Here is a 19,468-nt window from a genome sequence, read left to right on the forward strand (position 1 = left end):
TTGCTTACTTGAACTCTAGGAAAAAAAACGGGACAGCAAAAAGCTGCCACCTCACTGAGAGTCAGCTAAGGGGGTAAAGAAAGAGTTTGACATCATATGATTCCATCATAGATAAGCGAGACGACAGAAGACATAATCATTTCTTTGAATGTTCCTTAAAACGTCGACGGCTTCATAAAGAAGGGTGACCTCTGGGGTGCACATCATCATGTCTTAGAGGATTCTTAATTTCTTGATACATATTGTGATGATTTGTGTCTCTGCAGCAAGGTAAACTCCAGCAACAGATGGACCTCCAGAAGAGCCATATTTTCCGACTGACCCAGGGTCTGCAGGATGCACTGGACCAGACCGACATGCTGAAAACGGAACGCACCGATCTGGAGTACCAGCTGGAGAACATACAGGTGCCTGTTGATTGCGTGGTCTGTTTGTTGTGATTCTGTAAGAAAGAGGGAGGAGAATAACAGTTGTTAAAGTTTAATTTTCCCGATCCTCTAGGCTGTTTATTCTCACGAGAAGGTGAAGATGGAAGGGACTATTTCTCAACAGACCAAGCTCATCGATTTCCTCCAGGCTAAGATGGACCAGCCTGCCAAGAAAAAGAAGGTTTTTCAACTTCTCGATTTGCTTTAAGATCGCCTGGCCTCCTGTGTTCTCCTACTTTCATCCTACTCTCTCTGGTATTTGCTTTCCAAGCAGGGGATATTTGGGCGGCGGAGAGAAGACGTAGGTACCACCACCAACGGTGCACTGGCTCCCCAACCTCAGCCCGCTGTGCCAATGCAGTACAGCGACATGAAGATGGCACTAGACAAGGAGCGCTCGAGGTGTGCGGAGCTCGAAGTGGCTCTGCAGAAGATGAAAATTGAGTTGCGGTCGCTCCGAGAAGAAGGTGAGTCTCCTCGACTGTGATGAGCAGAACTGCCGGACCAAGAGTTGAATCTGCACCTCAAAAAGTCTTACTCCTGCAGTTTTGCTGCTCATACAGTATACTTGGTCATTTATGAAATTCATGTAAGGTATTCAAATTTTCTCTCCTTTTTGTCCATTCATTTGTTACAGACTGATAATCACCACACTCACACCTTTTGACTCATTTAACTTCCTGACTATAAGGCTGTTCTGCATTTTTGGCACCAGCTATCCGTAACGATTTTTGTGGGGGGTAATCTCATGATAAAGAAGTGGTAATTTCAGCTCTATCAGTGTCTGAGTTTGTCTTAGCCTGTGGTCGCTGACCTTGTTTGGGAAATGTAAAACAAACACTGAAAGAACTAGAAATTCTGCTTCCTTCCATCTTCGAGGCAGTTACCATGGTAACAACTTGTTCTGCTACCTGAAGCTGCCACTTCCCAGAATATAAAAAAAAAATATTTTCCAATGTTCCACTGCTTATTGTGGTGTTTGTTTCTCACTTGTAGCAGCTCATTTTAAAGCACAGGACCACATGGCTCCCACCACGCCAGCCCAGGCTCGCCATCAGATCCTCATGTCGGCCATCGTCAAGTCCCCGGAGCATCAGCCAAACCCCTGCAGCCTGCTCAACCCCTCCACTCGCTGCAAAGAGACAGCCACACCTGAAGGTGAGTCATTCCCCTCCAAGAGAACGCCCACACACACGCTACTTTTAGCTGCCCAGAAGAGGTACAAGTCTGCAATCTAAAAGTTGATTTGTATGAGTCAGAATTTAGTGGCCAAATCTTCTTTCTCCGGGATTAAAAAAGCATGTAAACATGAGATGACTGCAGTCATTCTTTATGGACAGATGGCTCCAGACTGCAAGTGTGTTGTAAATAATCAATTCAGTGTGAAAAATGGATGATAAATCTCCACAAACCATAACTGGGGAACCATAGACGTTCATTGTCAACAAGAGTCGTCTCTTTGTTGTTCAGCCGTTTGTCTATGTTATGTGTTTTGTGTTTGTTCGTTATTGCCTCTCTCTGACAGCAGGAGTATGAAAGAAAATAACTCAAACCTGTTCCTCAAAATCACGCTGAGATTTGATTAAAAAAGAGTCTGGACTTGTTTAAATAGTCAGTCAATAATTCAGCCTGTTGATTGTTTGTGTGTGTCGTTTGTACGTTCACGTTCCGACTGCTCGACTGCTTTCTCCTTTCTGTCTCTGTTCTCCTGCTCCATGCAGAGAAGAGAAGGGTCACCTTCGAAAGTAAGTTAGCAGTCGCCCATCCCATCGTCGCTCACGCATGTGCTCCTGTACATGCAAGTTTAAATGTGCATGACTGTCACCTGTTAGTCCTGTCTGTACCTGGATAGTTAAGGAAGTGAATCAGAGTTTTCATTTCGATGCAAAATTCTTTGTGATGCTTTGTATGTGGGGTTGTTCCACCCTGAGACCTGACAGTAAACTTGAGCTACACGCCATTCTGCATCATGATTCTTGAATATTTCTTTGTGCAATTTTTGGCTGGCATGCATTTCCGACTCGAGTTAGTTCAGCGATCAACTCCAGTCTTCAGAAACATCCCTTCAGGTTGTGAGGAACAAGAAGACCGGCTTAGATTCACTCTGCGCTCTCCTTCACCTGCAGAATACGGCCGCCGTGTGAAGGAAAGAATGCACCACAATATCCCTCATCGCTTCACAGTCGGCCTCAACATGAGGGCTGCCAAATGTGCCGTCTGCCTGGACACTGTGCATTTTGGACGGCAGGCTGCCACTTGTCTGGGTCTGTATTGGCACTCCAGAATATTTCAGAGAACAAAAATGTTTGGCTGTCAACACCAGCGATAAAAGCACGCTGGAAATATCTCATCCATATTTGCACCGCTTTGACTTTCACTATGAAGCTGCACCAAAACACAGTTGGCAAAAACACATTAGATGTGGGTATTAATTCAAAATAAAAATAAAAAACAGATCTCGCCTGGCAACCCACTGACAACAAAAAAAGCTACAACGAAACCCTCCACCGCCACTACAGTAGTCACTCAAAAACTACATTTCAAATTACCTGAAAAACTTCATTTTCTTTGATCAAAACCAGATATGCAGTAATCTTATATAATCAGTTTAATTTTTAATAACGCTGATCCGCCGTTTCTCAAAGATGTTTTCAGTCTGCAGTATAGGATGAGCTGATGGATGGATCACAGCATTTGGTTAGCTGTGAGTCGCGCTGCAGTGTCAGGTTTAACCTGCATCATGCGAGATCCTGGGCTGACCAGTCCAGCTGCCTGTGGCAATCAGAGCCTGCACCAGACTAGCAGACTTGGAAATGTTCTCCACATGTTCTGAAGCATGAATCTTCTCATTCAAGTTCAGAGGTGCAGGTGTTGTAGGGGACCGTGCATTGTGATTTCGATCCCAACCTTAGTTTTAACCAGCATATGGAGGTCTTTTTCTCTGGCTTTGTCGATTTCTAGTTCACTACAACTCGTACAGTAACTGCACCAAGTCATCTGTCCACACCAACTTCAGTCTCTGTTGTTTACTACTCAAGGACCTTGTGTTTGTTGCTACGCCTCCCATATTCCTGCTATGTGCATTACATTGTTTAATATGGGAAGGAGAATTTGAATCCAAATATCAAAAACTGTGCAGCAGCATGGTTCAAGGGTGACAAAAAAAACCTCACTGAGGGTCAGTCCAGCATCGATACAAAGAGGCTTAGTTGGTCAAAGATGGAAAACATTCCGGTGTTGGGAAGGTCGACCTGCATATTAGGCGTTCAATTGTCTCCGGTAATTTTCCTAACTAAATTAGGATGTGCAGTGAGTTGCCCCTCTTGTTCACGGAACAGAATAAGAATTTAATATCTCTAATCATTGGCGGGAAATTGTGCATTCACATGTTGAGCCGCTGTGATTATACTCACACTCGAGCGACAGAGAGCTAAATATACTGTCATCGATGTCATCGCAGTAGAGCTGGTGGATGGCTTCCTATCATGCCACAGATCTGGAGCCTCGTCCAAAGACCTAGTTTTTGATGAAAATAAAAATCTAGCATGAGATGAGAGGCTGATCTGAACTCTTTGCATTTGTACAGAAACATAAAAATATGTCGGCAGCTCACTCTGTTTCACGGCAGAGATATGAGGACAAGCATGTGCTCATAGGAAAGAATTTGGAGGAAAGGAAATCAATGTGTACTTTGGTGTTTTCTCATCACACCAAGCCCTCCACTTTGACTCTTGATCTTCAGAGCTCATTTGTTCTCTTCCGAATTGCCTTTTTCCTGCGTTCAATAGAGAGATTCAAATGGTTACTTGTGTCGTCTCTTCCTCCTATAGAGTGCCACACACTCTGTCATCCCAAATGCTCACCGTGTCTTCCCGCTACTTGCGGTCTCCCGGCCGAGTACGCCACACACTTTTCCGAGGCTCTGTGTCGAGAGAAGGCCAACTCTCCTGCGCTGCAGATGAAGGAAGCCAGCGGACACGTTCGCTTGGAGGGTTGGATGAAGCAGCCTCTGTACGCACACGGATGTTTGCCACGTCAGGTGTCAACTGCTTTCAGCCAACCTTTTTCTCTTGGCTCCTCCACAGAAATGGCAAACGTGGTCAGCAGGGCTGGGAGAGGAAGTACGTGGTGTTGGATGGAACCAAACTTTCTGTGTACGACACTGAGCCCAGAGAAGGTCAGTTGGCCTGGGTCACGTTGTCTGACTCGGATCATTGATGTCATGTATCTCTTCAGACTGCATGGGAGCCGAGGAGGAGTTTGAGCTCTGCCTGCCGGATGGAGAGGTCACAGTTCACGGAGCCGTCGGGGCATCAGAGCTGATTAACACCGCCAAGTCAGGTACCGGGTCCACCTGCGTCACTCACTTGATCTGTATGTTTGTCCTCACTGGCTTGTCTGTGCTGACAGATATCCCGTACGTGCTGAAGCTGGAGTCGCACCCTCACACCACCTGCTGGCCCGGACAGTCGCTCTACTTCATGGCTCCAAGTTTCCCCGACAAGCAGCGCTGGGTGGCGGTGCTGGAGTCTGTGGTGGCTGGCAGTCGAGGATCCAGAGACAAAGTGGATGCTGATGCTGTAAGTACTGCGTGTACTTTGGTTCTCATGTGCTCATTGATCTTCCAAATTGCAAGAGAAAGTTCAAGGATGTTAAAAAAAAACAAAAAACTGGGCGGTGCATTGCTTTTGCTCTTACTATATGAATAATTGCCCCCATTAAGCATCAGCTTGAACCTACACTCTTCTTTCTCCTTCTTCTTTCTCTCTGCATGTTCTCCAAATCTTTGTGTGCCTCTTTGTTGGTGTGTCATACTGTGTGTGTGTGTGCGTGTGTTCCATTCAATATGGTGGTGTCAATCATTATAGGCAGGTGCTTCTAAAAGACAGAAGAACCTTTCACACCTGGTTCAGGTACAGTAAGTAGCTGCACAGAGGCTTGGGCTTGAGTGTTGGCGCATGTTGCTGCCGTGTTCATGCATGAGCTGGACGGCGCTTCACGTGTGCCACCAGGGCAACTGCCTCTTGGAACACAGAGGCAGTTCAGTGTGCGGAACTGTAGCTGGATGCATGGATGTGACGAAGCATGACTCGCTACTTTTGTGTTGCTGCTTTGGTGCTACTGAGGAAACATACTGCACATACAGCAGTGAGTGAGGCAGGTTTGGGAGGGACATATCTTGAAGGTGGTACTCCATATGTGTAGAGCTAGATTAAAGTGTGCTGGGTCATGTGATGTGCAAAACTAAATGTATAGTATAAGTGTAACTGAATTAATGTTGATATATATTCACCTTAGAGTCAAAGTCATCCATCGTGTGAGAATGTTAAATCTAGGGCTGAGGGCAGAAGAAGGTACTTATGTGGTAGACAGTACAATGATATCAATTTAGCCCACTGCGGTGACATACTCAGGTTCCGCCCAAAAAGCTGACTCCAAGAAAAGAAGTCATGACTCTCAAACACTCTGATTTGTTATCACAGTTTTTAAAACCAGAAACTCAGAGAGACCGCTGCCTGATATTTTGTTCCATAACCTAACTCTAACCCCGGGTCGAGGCATGAGTCTTGTCCAAATCAGTTTTCAGATGCATCTTTAAATTTAGATCCGACGACGACAACAATGATGTAAAATTAGTCCTCTAGTCCAGGGGTTCAGTATGTGACCCCAAAAACAACATTGCCACTGACTGGTGACACCCAGCCGCCGCCATGGCGGTATAAACAACCACATGAATGCAGATTCAGGCCTAACAGCTGCGCTTCTTCAACATTAGTCAGGTTGTTTTGTGCAGTTCACTCGCCGCGTACACTTTTGTTTGTTCCCCTGACATCTCCTGCAACCCCCAACCTGTGTCTTGTGGCCCCCACTTTTGGAAGCTCTGCTCTAGTTAGTTAGTCTCTTACTTTCTGTTCTCACTAAACTGGTGTTACTTGAGTTAAAAAAAAAAAAAGAACAGAAACCTACTCTGGTAGAGAAAGTGTCCATGTTCATGAGCTTTTTTACGTCAAAGTTGAAATATCTCATCAGCACCATATTAGATCATTGATCTACAGGCACCAATCTGAGAAAGTTCCAACCCAGTTACATAAAATACAGTACATGTTTGAAGAGGCAGTGTTTTGTGCTCCCCAGGTAGTGTTAAAAGTGGTGACATTTGAACCAATATTGAAACAGAAGCAGGGACTCGATCTGAAACATGATCTCACTGGTGATTTCTTAAAACAGGGTTGTATTTATTGTGATATTATTCCGTCACCTCAAGAGTCATCTTTTTTGTCTTCATATTTTCCTCTTTACCCAGAAACTTTTGGGAAACTCGCTGCTGAAGTTGGAGGGTGACGACCGCTTGGACATCAACTGCACGCTGCCTCTGACAGACCAGGTGCAAATTTAGAAGCCTGGGAGTTGTTGGTGGTGACTGTGGTGGACTCACATTGTCTTCTGGATGATCTAGATCGTGCTGGTGGGCTCGGAGGAAGGCCTGTACGCTCTCAACGTCATCAAAAACTCCCTGACCCACATACCAGGCCTGACCTCGGTGTTCCAGATTCAGATCCTCAAAGATCTTGATAAGCTGCTGATGATTACAGGTCAGCCTTGGGGGGAACCTAACTCCTGATGAACATGCTATCAGCTGTAGACAAATGTCTGGGACCAAGCTTCATGCTGAAGCTTTAATTTATTGACTAAAGAGTTTTTAAAAAGCTTTGAAACCATGTGATCTGCTTTTATTTTGAGGTCTAAAATTGTTCAGCACAGAAGGTCCTGATTTATAACTCAAGTCTTACCGGAGACCATGAACCGTCCTCATGCTAACACTCTGTCTTGTTCGATGGTCCAGGTGAAGACCGAGCTCTGTGTCTGGTGGAGATCAAGAAGGTGAAGCAGTCCTTGTCACAGTCCCATCTCCCTGCTCCACCTGACCTCAACCCCTTCATCTTCGAGACGGTCAAGGGATGCCACCTCTTCTCCTCGGGAAAGGTTGGTCAGATGTCTACTCAAAATTGCCACTCACTTCCCGCTGTCTGGGCAATATCGTTGTAAATGGCTGGTGCGTGGCAAAATCTTAACTTTTAATCCCTTGGTGCACCTGGTGCTATGGTGAGCAATCAGCATCCAGCACTGAAGAACAGGATCACACAAGTATCAGAGGGAGGATCACTGTCACAGAGGCTCAGACACTGCTGTTTGACCATATTGTGCCAGTGAATCTTTTCGGAGCCGAATTGTACTTTGAATCTGAAATACTGACTTCTGTCTCAAATGTTCCAGATTGACAACGGGATCTGCATCTGCGCTGCCATGCCCAATAAGATCACTATACTGCGACTCAACGAAAGTCTCAACAAGTTCTGTATCAGAAAGGTGAGAGCGGCTCTCCTTCGTCCTGCTCCGATGTCAGTCCGCCATGTTTGAGAACACATGTCTCCGCAGGAGATCGAGACCTCTGAGCCCTGCAGCTGCATCCACTTCACCGGCTACAGCATCATCATCGGCACCAACAAGTTCTACGAGATAGAGATGAAGCAATACGTCCTGGAAGGTAGCTGCATTTCTCTGTCTCTGAGATGAAACGCTCTCCTCCGGGTTCCCTTCTTTGACTGACTGACCAATCGTGCAGAGTTCCTGGACAAAAACGACGTGACGCTGGCTTCCGCCGTCTTCGCAGCATCCTCCCACAGCTTCCCGATCTCCATCATCCAGGTCACCACGGCCCCACAGAAGGATGAATACCTGCTCTGTTTCCATGGTTAGAACGTCTCTCACTCATGCATGACAAGCGTTTACGTAACCAGAACTGCTCAATTATCATTCACCTTATCGCTTTTCTTTGTCGCGCTTGAAGTGAAGCAGCGTTGCAGGAAACCCACTGTGAAAGACTTGTAATCTCCACTGCAGTTAGCTTCTCCTGTGTAACATGAGGGACTTCAGAGCTTGTTAGTAAAAACACTGCTGTCAATGAAGCAGCGGTGGGTGATATGCCCCCCCAAACAATGTAATATATAGTATTATAATTTCAATTTTCTTTCTCTTTTATTTGTATTTCCAGTACGTACATCCATGTACAGACACATTTCTTTCACTCTTATATAAATGTATTTACAATCTTAAAACTGTAAATGCATAAACTGCGTGGTGTATTTTGAACATCTGGAAAAATAATTTGAATGCACATCATCTCTGGGACTTAATATGTAGTATTGCATTTGTTTTGTGTATTGGGTCTGAGTCAGCGAGGTCACACCCTCAAACCTCATGTTCCTTAATGCCCAACAACAAAGTTTCATTCTGCTTATCAGAAGAATCATTTCTTCCTGCGCCAGTCCGTTCGAAAATATAACTCAACTTAACTTCCCTACAGAGTTCGGCGTGTTTGTGGATGCGTATGGCCGGCGGAGTCGGAGCGAGGACATCAAGTGGAGTCGGCTGCCGCTCTCCTTTGGTGAATAACGCTCTGTGGTTCTCCTCTTCATCCAAGTCTGTCGGTGTGAGAGCTTGAATCCTGTTTCTGTGTGTTTCAGCCTACAGAGAGCCGTACCTGTTTGTGACCTACTTCAACTCTCTGGACGTGATAGAAATTCAGGGACACGCTTCTCTGGGGTGAGACTTGACATGGCGTTCCACGTCCATGTTAGCGTTGGCTTGTGTTTAGAGCTAGACTTTAGCTTGGCTGTGACACCACGGAGATTTGAGGTCATGATGAGGGCAGCAGTAACAAAGCACCTGCTACATTCTACACTTGACTACTATTTCCTGTCCTGACAACTGTCTCATGTTGTCAGGACTGTAGTGCGTATTACTCACCATATCTTCAGGTTTTACTGAAATATTAGATTACAAATACTCTCAGTGAGCATTAGCTCCCCTCAGTCTGAGACAGGGTTCTCAGTCAGACCTCTCCAGGTTGACATTCTTCTCATGGAGTGGAGTTCCAGTGACTCTGGGACTTGTTCATAAGTGAGGGAAGGATGGGTCTTTGGAGCAGTGCCAGAAAATAAAATGAGTCCATTCAGGTTGTCTCCTGGACAAGCAAGGTGTTGAGCTGGGAGGAAGCAACGGGAGCGACCCAGGTCTCTCTGGGGAGATAATTTCTTTCAGTTGAATATCTCAGTTTGGTTTCTGGAGAGAGGGAGGTCTAGGCCTCTTTGCTTTGGCTGCTGCCCCCTCGACCTGACCTCAGATAAGAGGACGAAAATAGATGGATGTAATTATGCCATCATTTTTGAGTATGATTTGGTTAGATAGCCTTTATTCTTCCTACAATGGGGTAACTTGAGTAATTCCACTTCATCTCAGTCGCATCAGAGTTTTTTGATGTTGGCTTCACTTTTATTGAAACAAGCACATCTACATTATCAAACCAATCCTTTACGTCCAGTCGTTTTTCTCTCTGCCGACTCCAGACCTCACTCGTACGCTCACCTGGACATCCCCAACCCTCGCTACCTTGGCCCCGCCATCTCCTCCGGCGCCATCTACTTGGCCTCATCGTACCAGAACAAGCTGCGGGTGATTTGCTGCAAAGGAAACCTGATGCAGAGTCAGGAGGGAGGAGGGGACCTTCAGCGCAACGGCTCCGGGCGAAGGTGAGCGCACATGAATGAGTGGTGGTCATGGGTTTCCAGCTGGGGGGTGTTTGACATGGCACTGTTGGGCACCGCAGGGCACGTGGTGGTGAGGGTTCAATATCCGACCAAATTAACATCTGTACGGTCCTTTTGCAGGAGGAAGAGTGCCTTTTTTATTTGTAGCAAATCCTGACGGACTCACATTAACTTGTACATTGCACTTGTGTTTAATAAAGACAGTATTCTATTTCACTGGACAGTGTCTGACTTCTCAAGGAGACAAGCCAATGGTTAAGTGGAGAAAATAATGGAGGAAATTCATTAGAACTTCAGGTCACAACAGAAATTGGACTTGGAAACCAGGAAGTTACAGAATTTAAAAATGCAATTCCAATGTCCTGGAAAAGTTCTGGTGAGATACATTTTTTGAGAAAAGTTTCGTTGGTTTTGTGAGCATCTACTAGTGATGAGTCCTGCAGAAAGTTGACTGGTAGCTGGGGGGAATGAATGATGATGACAAAAAGAACCTTCAATAATGCAGAAAGAAGTCCACCAAAAGGCTGTCGTGAATAATCGAACTATAGCAAGTCAAGTAGTGTATTTTAGCTTGGCTGTAGATGAAGCAGCAGAGCCCTGCAGTGCCCAGAGCTGTCCACCAACTCAGGCCTTAGTTTGACCAATGCGCCGCCCCTCTCTCCTCGAATTCCCCCCTACAGCCCCAACAAGCGCGGGCCTCCGTCCTACAATGAGCACATTTCCAAAAGACTGGCGGCCAACCCGCTCTCTCAGGGGGACCCAGGAACGCCACACCGCTACCGAGAGGCTCGCACAGAGTTCCGCCGCGACAAGTCTCCCACGCGTCCGCTGGAGAGAGAGAAGTCTCCCGCCAGGATGCTGGAGAGCCGGATGGTGGGCTCCCCGGGCCGAGCCATGGCCGACCCCAGGCTGGAGCGCTCGCCGGGGAGGGCCATGGCCGACCCTCGGCTGGAGCGCTCGCCGGGCCGCATGATGGATGTGCGCAGAGAGCGATCTCCAGGGCGCTACGAAGAGAGGCAGCGGCTTCACACTGGCTCCGGACGCACGCCCATCAATCCTGTCAACAAGGTTGGTGGACATCATCAGGACTAGGTTTTTTCTCTCTGCCATGTAGAGGCGCCTTTCATCCGGGGGGAATGAGTGTTTTCTTGTGTTTTTAGTTCCCTTTTGTTGTTTCCCTCCACAGGTCTGGGATCAGTCGTCCGTCTGAGAGTGGACGCTCGTCCTTTGAAGGAAAAGGAAGAAGGGGTGGTGACGTCGCCGCACTGATCCTGCAGCACTGCCACTCATTGGCTACGATTTACACGATTCAAAAGAACAGTTAAATCTATTCTGGACCCCAAATACAGATATACATGGAGAAGCTTTTCCAATTTGGCATCTTAGCAAAGCACATCTTTGGTGAGAGGTTTCTTGAAAAAAATCATCCTCCGCTAGTCACAATCATCCTCTGCTGGTGTCAGCCAGAGCACAAACCAAAACACACGACACGCCACAAGACCGCCTCCTCAGAGGGGCGAATGGAACTGCGCTACCCACAATCCCCGGCCAGAACCAAGCAGGACCTTTCTAACCCCGCGTCCATGCTGTAAATATGGAGACCTAATTTTATATATCATATATATATTGAGAAGGAATTTCAAGGCTGGAGAAGCCGTGTCTATTTTTGTTAAAGAAACTGTCCTCTTGAATGTCCAACAAGTATCTTTGAACACGTGCAAATGTGCTTTATCAAGTGAGTGATTGTAGCCCAGTCGCGTGTGAACTCGTCCGAGGAAAAGAGCCGTCCTGCTTCTGAAACTTTCTTTTGTACAACGCCCGGCCCCGACACTTCCGCAAGGAAAAGTTGTTTTCCAGATTCCCAGCAGGCATGGATACGTTTCTAGAAGCATTTGGATGTTCAGATTGACCCCACGACCTTCCTGTCAAGGCTGCGGTCACATGACCAGGCGGGGCTCCGGTCTGAGCCCCCTCACTGGCCACCAGTCACTAAACACTTGTGTGACTAGCAGAAATGAACCTGCCTAAAACAATGAAAGTTGATGAGTGGGTATTGCAGCCCTTCTTAATCTTCACACACTTTCTTCCTTCAGAGAAATTCCACCACCGACCAGAACTGACCCTCTGTGTCTAGTACTGTCTACAATGACAGTCTCATCTTGCCGTTCATCTGGACTCCCTGTTTTCTTTTCCATCACTGTAGCTTTCCCACTAGAGTGCTACTGTCACCAGAGTGTTGGGCCTTTGAGGCTTCACGAAACAGCATCTAATTTTCAGAGCCACTAGGTGGCACTCTCTGCTCTTAACTCTTAGGATTGTAACTATTTCAATGGAACCTCACGTCACGTTTTTAAACCGGGAGCGCCACCTATTGAGCTTGGGAAATCAGAACATTGTTTCATGAAGCCTCATCAGCCCACCAGTGTCACTCGTCGCACACATAATTTCACCCCAAATTAATACTGATAGAACATTAACAGGTTTAAGTGGCAATGGAAACAGCCTCAAATTCTCAGAAAGCCAAGGGACACACAAACTCAAAGAAAGTAATGTCTCAGTAATAGCTCAGCATTCCTGGTCGTGTGAACGCAGCCGAAAACAAAACGGACAAATTCCAACTCGGCGCTAACAAGTCAGCGTGAACCCTGTGAAGCGTTTCAGTGGAACTTGAAGTGTCTGTGTTTTTTTTTATTTTTATTTTTTTTATTTTGAACGGCCTTTTTGATTTCAAAAAAATCTCCATGAGCGTCTTCCCGCCATGACGCTCTGGCAGAGGAACCTGTGATGACTGCACACTCGGAGGGTTTCTTTTTCCTTTGTGTTCCCGTCAGTCACGCTGAATATATTGATGTCTGATTTTGTCAAACGATATTAAACATGCTAACGGCCGTCCAACCTGACTCTTCTGTGAATCGACGTCTCTTGTTTGAGGAGTCTTTTTTTAGCTACAGTCACAATGGTGTGGCATCTCGGCCACAGTAGCTGTTGGGACGCTTCCACGGTAGCGTCTGTCCTGGAGGTAACAATACCCCTGACCTTCTCACATGCTTTCGGACGACATCTGCTGTTGGGTCGTCATGTTTGTTTGACAGACTGAGGAGGCTTTCAGCACTGCACTTTATTTAGACCTCAAACACGCGCCTCACTTCGCCGTGACCCCAGCTCAGGGCCCGCTCGCTCCGCTCTCACTTTTCTTGACCCCAGAGTTCCGCCGTGACACTTGAGGACTTGTTAAGTGGACGCATGCATTCTAAGGATGCGTTCAATAATCGCTGACAAAACTTGGGTATGTGGCACCTCCTGCTGCTGACACACTCGGCTCAGACTCACAAGTGCTAACTGCAGTCCATGCGTCGCACATCGTTCATGCGATGACTGACTGAGGCTGCATTTTGCATTGAGTCTTTAATTTTTTTGGGGGGTTTAGAGTGGTTTTGTCCAATATATTTTTCTCCTCCATGTCCCTTGCGGGGCTCCCGACTTTTGTTGCGCGAAGGTTCTTCTTTTTGATTTCTTTCTATTTTATGGTGAAATATCGGACTTAAGTAATCTAATCCTTGTCTTGCTCATGGTAGGAGGAGGTCAAGCGTCTCCGGGTCTTGTTCTGCTGTCATGAAAGAGCTGAGCCAGAAGACAAAGCTCTGCACTGACCAGTGGGTTCTCTCTCACCTGTGGTCACGAGCTTTGGAGTGACCCAAAGAACAAGAGTTTCTTCAGCTGGACTCTCATACAGACAAATGCTCAGTCATCCAGGGGAGACTCAGAGTAGAACCTCTGCTCCTGAAGAGAGGACAGTTGAGGTGACTGTCTCGTCCTTCCCCATGGAGGAACCCCTGAGCCAGACCCAGGAACGTCCAAGTGTTCCTCCTGAAGAACAGGGTGAGGTTTCTGAGGAGAAGGTAGTCTGGCTCATTCATGCCCCACTGCTGCCCACAGACTTCAGATTAGGAGGATGGATGAAGTTTTCCTCTCTTTACCAGACAGCTACGATTCCCACACTTTACTTCAGGAGAAACTTTCTTTCCTGTTAACCACAACCTTTCTGCCCGGCTGATTTTTGATGGAAAACTTTCCCTCCTCTCTTCTGTCTTTTTTCATGGTGAAACCATTGAGTGATGCTGCACAGTCCAGAAGCAGTAAACTGGCGTAGTCCACTGAAGGTTACACTGTGCTCTGGAGTCCTCATGAATCTCTAGCTAAGTGTGAGTGGTCACTTGCTTTGCTTTCTTTTTGATGACAGAGCTTTATGGCTCCAAAAGAAGAAGGATCTTCTCAAGAAGAAAAGTCTGGACTGCATCCACTTAGTGTCTGTGGAGATCAAACGTTTTTCTTTTTTCAAAAGATTTTGTGACCCCTGTTTTCCCCCCTTAATACTAGTCCTGTCGAGTTTGAAGTGGGTCAAGTATTTCAGGCTCTTACTCACAAGTGAAGGACACAGAATCCTATTCAGTCATGAGGACTCTATCTGTGGTGAAGAAAGAGCTGAGCCAGAAGACATTGCTCAACTGGTGGGCTTCTTTTCTCACCTGTGGTCTCCAGCTTTGGATTTAACCAGAGTGCAAGCGTGTGGGCCGCCTGAAGTGACCTGCTGTCCCAGTTCCGGCCCACAGGCCTTGGCTTTGGCACATGCGTTCAAGATGAGGCAGTGATTGGCTGACAGACCTCTAAAAAGGACGTGTGGCGCTCGAGCTCGACATGTTTCTGACGTCTGTCATTAAGGCTCTGAAACACACCTCCAGTTTTAGCAGCCGTTATTCGACTCCTTTCAATCATCTCTCACACACACACACACACACACACACACACACACACACACACACACACACACACACACACACACACACACACACACACACACACACACACACACACACACACACACACACACACACACTGGCCTGTGGGTCCATGCGAGGACCGTAGGTGCTGCAGCAGTGCTTGTGTGTGTGTGTGTGTGTGTGTGTGTGTGTGTCCGTGTCCGGCCATCATTTACCTGACACTTCCTAAAGAGGACATTGTTTATAAATATCGTCCAGTAGAGCCAGGGGAGCGGGGACTACAAAAGAGCCTCCCACTGTCTCGCCTTTGTTCCCGGCTCCGACCCACCTCAGCTGCTCAGCCATGGTGAGTCCGCACTCATGATGGTGACTCAGACTCTCAGCGTCATCTTCATTTTTATGATTCAGGCTTGGTTGTGGTTCCTCATCATGTTTCTGTCATGACTGACAGGTTGAACTAGCACTGTTTTCACGTTCGCCTCACAGATGCCTGCCTGCAGTTTATCCTGCTTTCCTGACAACCCCCCTCCTCCCCTGCTCCTCCTGCATTCTGCCATGCAGACTTTTCTTTTATACCTTACCGTAACATCATTATATTGCATTTCATCCTCTCTGAATTAACATGACACTAACATTTGACCTGTTTTCCTGTTTTATTTTTTCTTTTCAATTCAACTTTTTCTATGACCAATATTATTTTTTAAATAGCATATTAGGACATAAAGATGGCAAAACGTTTATTTAAATTTTTTTTTTGTTTTTTAATTCAATAATGCCATATAAACAATTCCAAGATTCACTCTATATGCTGCTGTCATACATGGCATTTTTTTCATTTCTTACTTGGATTACAATATTTGAATTTTCATCACACTAGCTCAACTGGATTTTATGCGACAAACTCTGCAAGTAAAAAAAGAAAACTTCATTAAAATGTACATTTTTTTAACCTAAAATTGTTAATTATTGTGTTTGTATGTCTAAGGTGAAAACTATTTTCTCAGTATATGCCTTTTGTTTAAAATAATAATTTAGTAATTGTACCACTCCACCAGACTTTAATGTCAACATCATTATTCAATTCATCCATATAAATATCTGACTGTAGAAGCATTGTTTGAATGCTATAAAATCTTCTCCAAAATGATGTGTCTGCAGTGAGCATCAATAGGGGATCAATACTTGCATAATTTCTTGCTTTGGTTCACCAGGCTCCCAAAAAAGCGAAGAAGAGGACAGCAGAGGGCGCCAACTCCAACGTCTTCTCGATGTTCGAGCAGGCGCAGATCCAGGAATTCAAAGAGGTGAACAGTTTTCCACTCCCTCCCTCCGTTTCGGCTCGTGTGGGAGGGTGAGGGCGGACACCCTGGACAGATCACTGGCCCATCATTTTTAGAGGGACAACCACTCAAACCTACAGTCGATTCAAAGCCATCATTTCACCTCTGTGTGGGAGGAAACCAGAGTGCTCAGCCACACAGGATGAACAGCTCCACATGATGAGCTTGAGTCGAACCCATGACCTTTTGGCTTTGAGGTGGAAGAGAGTGACTCGCTGCGGTGGGGAACTTCTCCTGGACTCATGACGATGCCTCACTCCTCTGAGGTCACCCTCTCTCTGGGTCTGCCCCAGGGCTTCCTCCCGGTGAACTCCTCTTTAGTCCATCCTGACATGAGCCACCTCCACTCTTAAGGAGCAGAGGTTCTACTCTGAGACTCTCCTGGATGACAGAGCTTCTCCTTCCCGGGGTCACACACACGAAGGTGGTGAGAGTGAGATTCCCCCAAACGGATTCTCCTCCCTCGATTCCGCCGTCACATCAGTCAGTGGCGCTCGAGTCTCTTTGTTGGATCTATTCCCGTCCCACGGCGCCGCCTCCGTAGTTCCATTGTTCATCCTGCGAGTATGTCCACCTGTCCTCACACGCACCCCCGACTCTGTCAGCAGCAGGCTGGTATGAGCCCCAGCGGTGCCCTGGCATCCGGACGATGTCATCTGCACGACGGCGTCCCAGACACGCCCGGCCCGCCGCCCCGAAAGCCTGTCGGGATTATCGGCTATAAATACTGAGAGACGGCCTCCGATTGATGGCAGGAACGTTTGAGACCCTTGAGCAAGTCTCCAGGGCAATGGAAATGCTGAGTTACCTATTGTAACCTCAGTTCTATGAATACATGCGATGACCTCTAACGCACTTCGCTATTGGTTACGAGCCCTTGAGCAAGTCTCCAGGGCAACGGAACCAAAGACTCACGGCTTCATCACACCTACAATGGTCTCTGACGGTTGAAGAGCTCACACCTTGTTCTTCACTCAAAGGCCTTCACCATCATGGACCAGAACCGAGACGGTTTCATCGACAAGAACGACCTGCGGGACACCTTCGCCGCCCTGGGTGAGTTGGCGCGAGCCGAGCCCGGCGTGCCCGAGCTCACGCTGTCCCAACTCTGCAGGGCGCCTGAACGTGAAGCAGGAGGAGATCGACGAGATGCTGAAAGAGGCTCCTGGTCCCATCAACTTCACCGTCTTCCTCACCATGTTCGGGGAGAAGCTGAAAGGTGAAGACCAGAGTTTCTGTTCTCACATTAGAGGCTTGCATGTGTGTGAAATGTGTGTTGTCACAATTTGGATACGTGTATGTGTTTGGAGATTCAGAACTTTGCATGTGTGTGTAAGAGGCGTTTTCACATATACACAGATGAGGGTTTTTTTCGTGCTCACATTGGAGGTTTGAAGAGTATTTCACGTGTACATTTTGGAGGTTTCCAAATGTGTGACTGAGAAAATGTCTTCTTCCCACATGAGCGGTTTTCTCGTGTGTATTAGAAGTTTGCTTCTGTGTGTAAGTGAGATCTTTCCACATGTTTCTTATTTGCACAGTGCACACGAGGGCGGTTTTTCTCAGGTGTAGAGTGGATGATCTTCAAAAGTTGTGCTGAAGGTGTTGCTGGACTGATTCCAGGTGCTGACCCGGAAGAGACCATCCTGAACGCCTTCAAGGTGTTTGACCCCGAGGGCCAGGGGGTTCTGAGGAAGGACTAGTAAGTGACTCGCGCACGAGGAGTCTGGCGATTGATCACACACCGGTCGGTACCGGCTTGTCTCCGTCTGTCTCAGTGTGACCCAGATGCTGACCACGCAGGCGGACCGGTTCTCACCAGAGGAGGTACAGCCAACACCTTCACACCACAGACCCGGGACCCCAACCGTAAGGGTCGGCTTCACTCGGTGAGCTCACCGCTTTGTTTCTGTTAGATGGAGCAGATGTTCGCCGCCTTCCCTCCGGACGTGGCGGGAAACCTGGACTACAAGAACCTGGTTCACATCATCACTCACGGCGAGGAGAAGGACCAGGAGTGAATCCCCAACAAAGTCTGTCGCAAATGTGCCGCCACCTTGATTCGGCCAGAAGAGACGCGTCTCATCTCCTCTGTATTTATTATCAAAGAATCCACTTTTTGTTTTAAATAAAAAAAAAAAAAAAACAGAAAACCCGACAGCACCCCCGTGTGTTGTGAAATATGCCAGAGGGAAAACAGAGGGAAGTCATCCTGACGCTCAGGAGACTAACTGTAACCTTATTATCGTTTGTCATTTGTCAAGAGAATTGCTCCAAAATGGACCGGCACATTTCAGTAGAACTTCCAGGGCTGGTTGGAAAGCAGCTCACCTGTTAGAGGTGATAGGTTGTTTGGTCGTGTTCTGCTGGTTTGTCTGGATCCACTAGTGCTATTCCTGCGGGGCCGCTGTACATCCGGTCACGTTGCCGTCGTCACTAAAAGCTCGCAGGCGCTCGAGGTCCACTGTTGTCACTGGTCAAACTCGCAACTGATACCGAGAGCTGTCGTAAAACCAGCCGAGCCAAAACAAATAGATTCTGAATCAGCTCAAAATGCTTCTGTATGAAATACAGACACATTTTGTTCGTTTTAATTCGTTTTTTTTAAACAGACTAGTTTGGTTTTCATGAACTATAACAACAATAATAACTTGCTTTGTGTAGTTGCAGGCTGCCGAGGGTTGAAAACGGGAGCTGGATGGGGCAAAAACTTATGATAGAGATTGACTGGTCCCAAAAATGAGCATGGCATTATGTGGCTCAGGTCAACAACACAGCTTTTCTTTTTCTTTGGAGACGCATCAGCCAGAGTTCAACATTAATATGACCAGTGTCACGGGTACGAAGGGACGAGGGAGCTAAAGCCACGTATAGGGGACGTGGTGTAGGACCCAAGTGCGAGTGGTTATAGGCACAGGAGGCAGGAGGGAATTATAAATAATATTTAATAATTAAAGAAAAAACAACTGAAAGCGTCACCGAACCGGGAAGAAACAGAGCAAACGCAGAATGTAACAACAGTAACGAAACTAACAGAAGTGCCCAAACATGAGTAAAAAGTCAAAACAGAAAGCGTCACCGAACCGGGAGTTAAATGAACTTAAATCACAGGTAACTAGTTTGACAAAAACACAAAGAACAGATAATCACAAAAGGAACCAGGGAGAATGCGGAAGCACGAGGAAACAAAACACTAAACTCAAGGCAGCAGTGTTGCAAACACAGAGTAACTAAAGAACTAGCTAGCGCACAGAATAAGAGACCGAAAGCAAAGAGAGCCACGAGTTAAATGAACTAGCTAGCAAACAGAACAA

At 46.8% G+C, this 19,468-nt stretch overlaps 2 protein-coding genes across 7 annotated transcripts in view; both read left to right on the top strand.

The window, feature by feature from the left end:
• Positions 1-12,947, top strand: part of cita (citron rho-interacting serine/threonine kinase a) — a 37,284-nt gene extending 24,337 nt beyond the window's left edge. For 2 of the 6 annotated variants that reach the window (XM_053868631.1, XM_053868634.1), the window contains exons 28-49: positions 267-407; positions 502-609; positions 700-895; positions 1,425-1,586; positions 2,150-2,173; positions 2,555-2,692; positions 4,259-4,439; positions 4,514-4,605; positions 4,665-4,769; positions 4,839-5,008; positions 5,297-5,341; positions 6,733-6,813; positions 6,886-7,021; positions 7,273-7,412; positions 7,704-7,796; positions 7,866-7,974; positions 8,053-8,181; positions 8,794-8,874; positions 8,954-9,032; positions 9,836-10,018; positions 10,717-11,104; positions 11,223-12,947. In XM_053868631.1, the coding sequence (XP_053724606.1) occupies positions 267-407; positions 502-609; positions 700-895; positions 1,425-1,586; positions 2,150-2,173; positions 2,555-2,692; positions 4,259-4,439; positions 4,514-4,605; positions 4,665-4,769; positions 4,839-5,008; positions 5,297-5,341; positions 6,733-6,813; positions 6,886-7,021; positions 7,273-7,412; positions 7,704-7,796; positions 7,866-7,974; positions 8,053-8,181; positions 8,794-8,874; positions 8,954-9,032; positions 9,836-10,018; positions 10,717-11,104; positions 11,223-11,246 (2,805 nt within the window). In that variant the 3' untranslated portion in view covers positions 11,247-12,947. The remainder of the gene's footprint in view (positions 1-266; positions 408-501; positions 610-699; positions 896-1,424; positions 1,587-2,149; positions 2,174-2,554; positions 2,693-4,258; positions 4,440-4,513; positions 4,606-4,664; positions 4,770-4,838; positions 5,009-5,296; positions 5,342-6,732; positions 6,814-6,885; positions 7,022-7,272; positions 7,413-7,703; positions 7,797-7,865; positions 7,975-8,052; positions 8,182-8,793; positions 8,875-8,953; positions 9,033-9,835; positions 10,019-10,716; positions 11,105-11,222) is intronic. The other 4 variants (XM_053868633.1, XM_053868635.1, XM_053868637.1 and 1 more) reach the window with 3 other exon arrangements.
• A 2,140-nt stretch (positions 12,948-15,087) lies between these two features.
• On the top strand, positions 15,088-18,301 carry myl2a (myosin, light chain 2a, regulatory, cardiac, slow). The gene is made up of 7 exons (XM_053868639.1): positions 15,088-15,160; positions 16,026-16,118; positions 17,135-17,210; positions 17,269-17,373; positions 17,778-17,856; positions 17,933-17,981; positions 18,071-18,301. The coding sequence occupies exons 1-7, from the start codon at positions 15,158-15,160 to the stop codon at positions 18,173-18,175; spliced, it is 510 nt and encodes a 169-aa protein (XP_053724614.1). The 5' UTR covers positions 15,088-15,157; the 3' UTR covers positions 18,176-18,301.
• The last annotated feature ends 1,167 nt before the right edge of the window (positions 18,302-19,468 follow it).

This window comes from Synchiropus splendidus, chromosome 6, assembly GCF_027744825.2.
Source record: "Synchiropus splendidus isolate RoL2022-P1 chromosome 6, RoL_Sspl_1.0, whole genome shotgun sequence".
Classification (NCBI taxonomy): Eukaryota; Metazoa; Chordata; class Actinopteri; order Syngnathiformes; family Callionymidae; genus Synchiropus; species Synchiropus splendidus.

Coding starts and splice junctions, on each gene's coding strand:
- myl2a (XM_053868639.1), top strand. Junction 17,857..17,932: donor GGGGTTCTGAGGAAGGACTA/GTAAGTGACTCG, acceptor CGTCTGTCTCAG/TGTGACCCAGATGCTGACCA. Junction 17,982..18,070: donor ACCGGTTCTCACCAGAGGAG/GTACAGCCAACA, acceptor TGTTTCTGTTAG/ATGGAGCAGATGTTCGCCGC.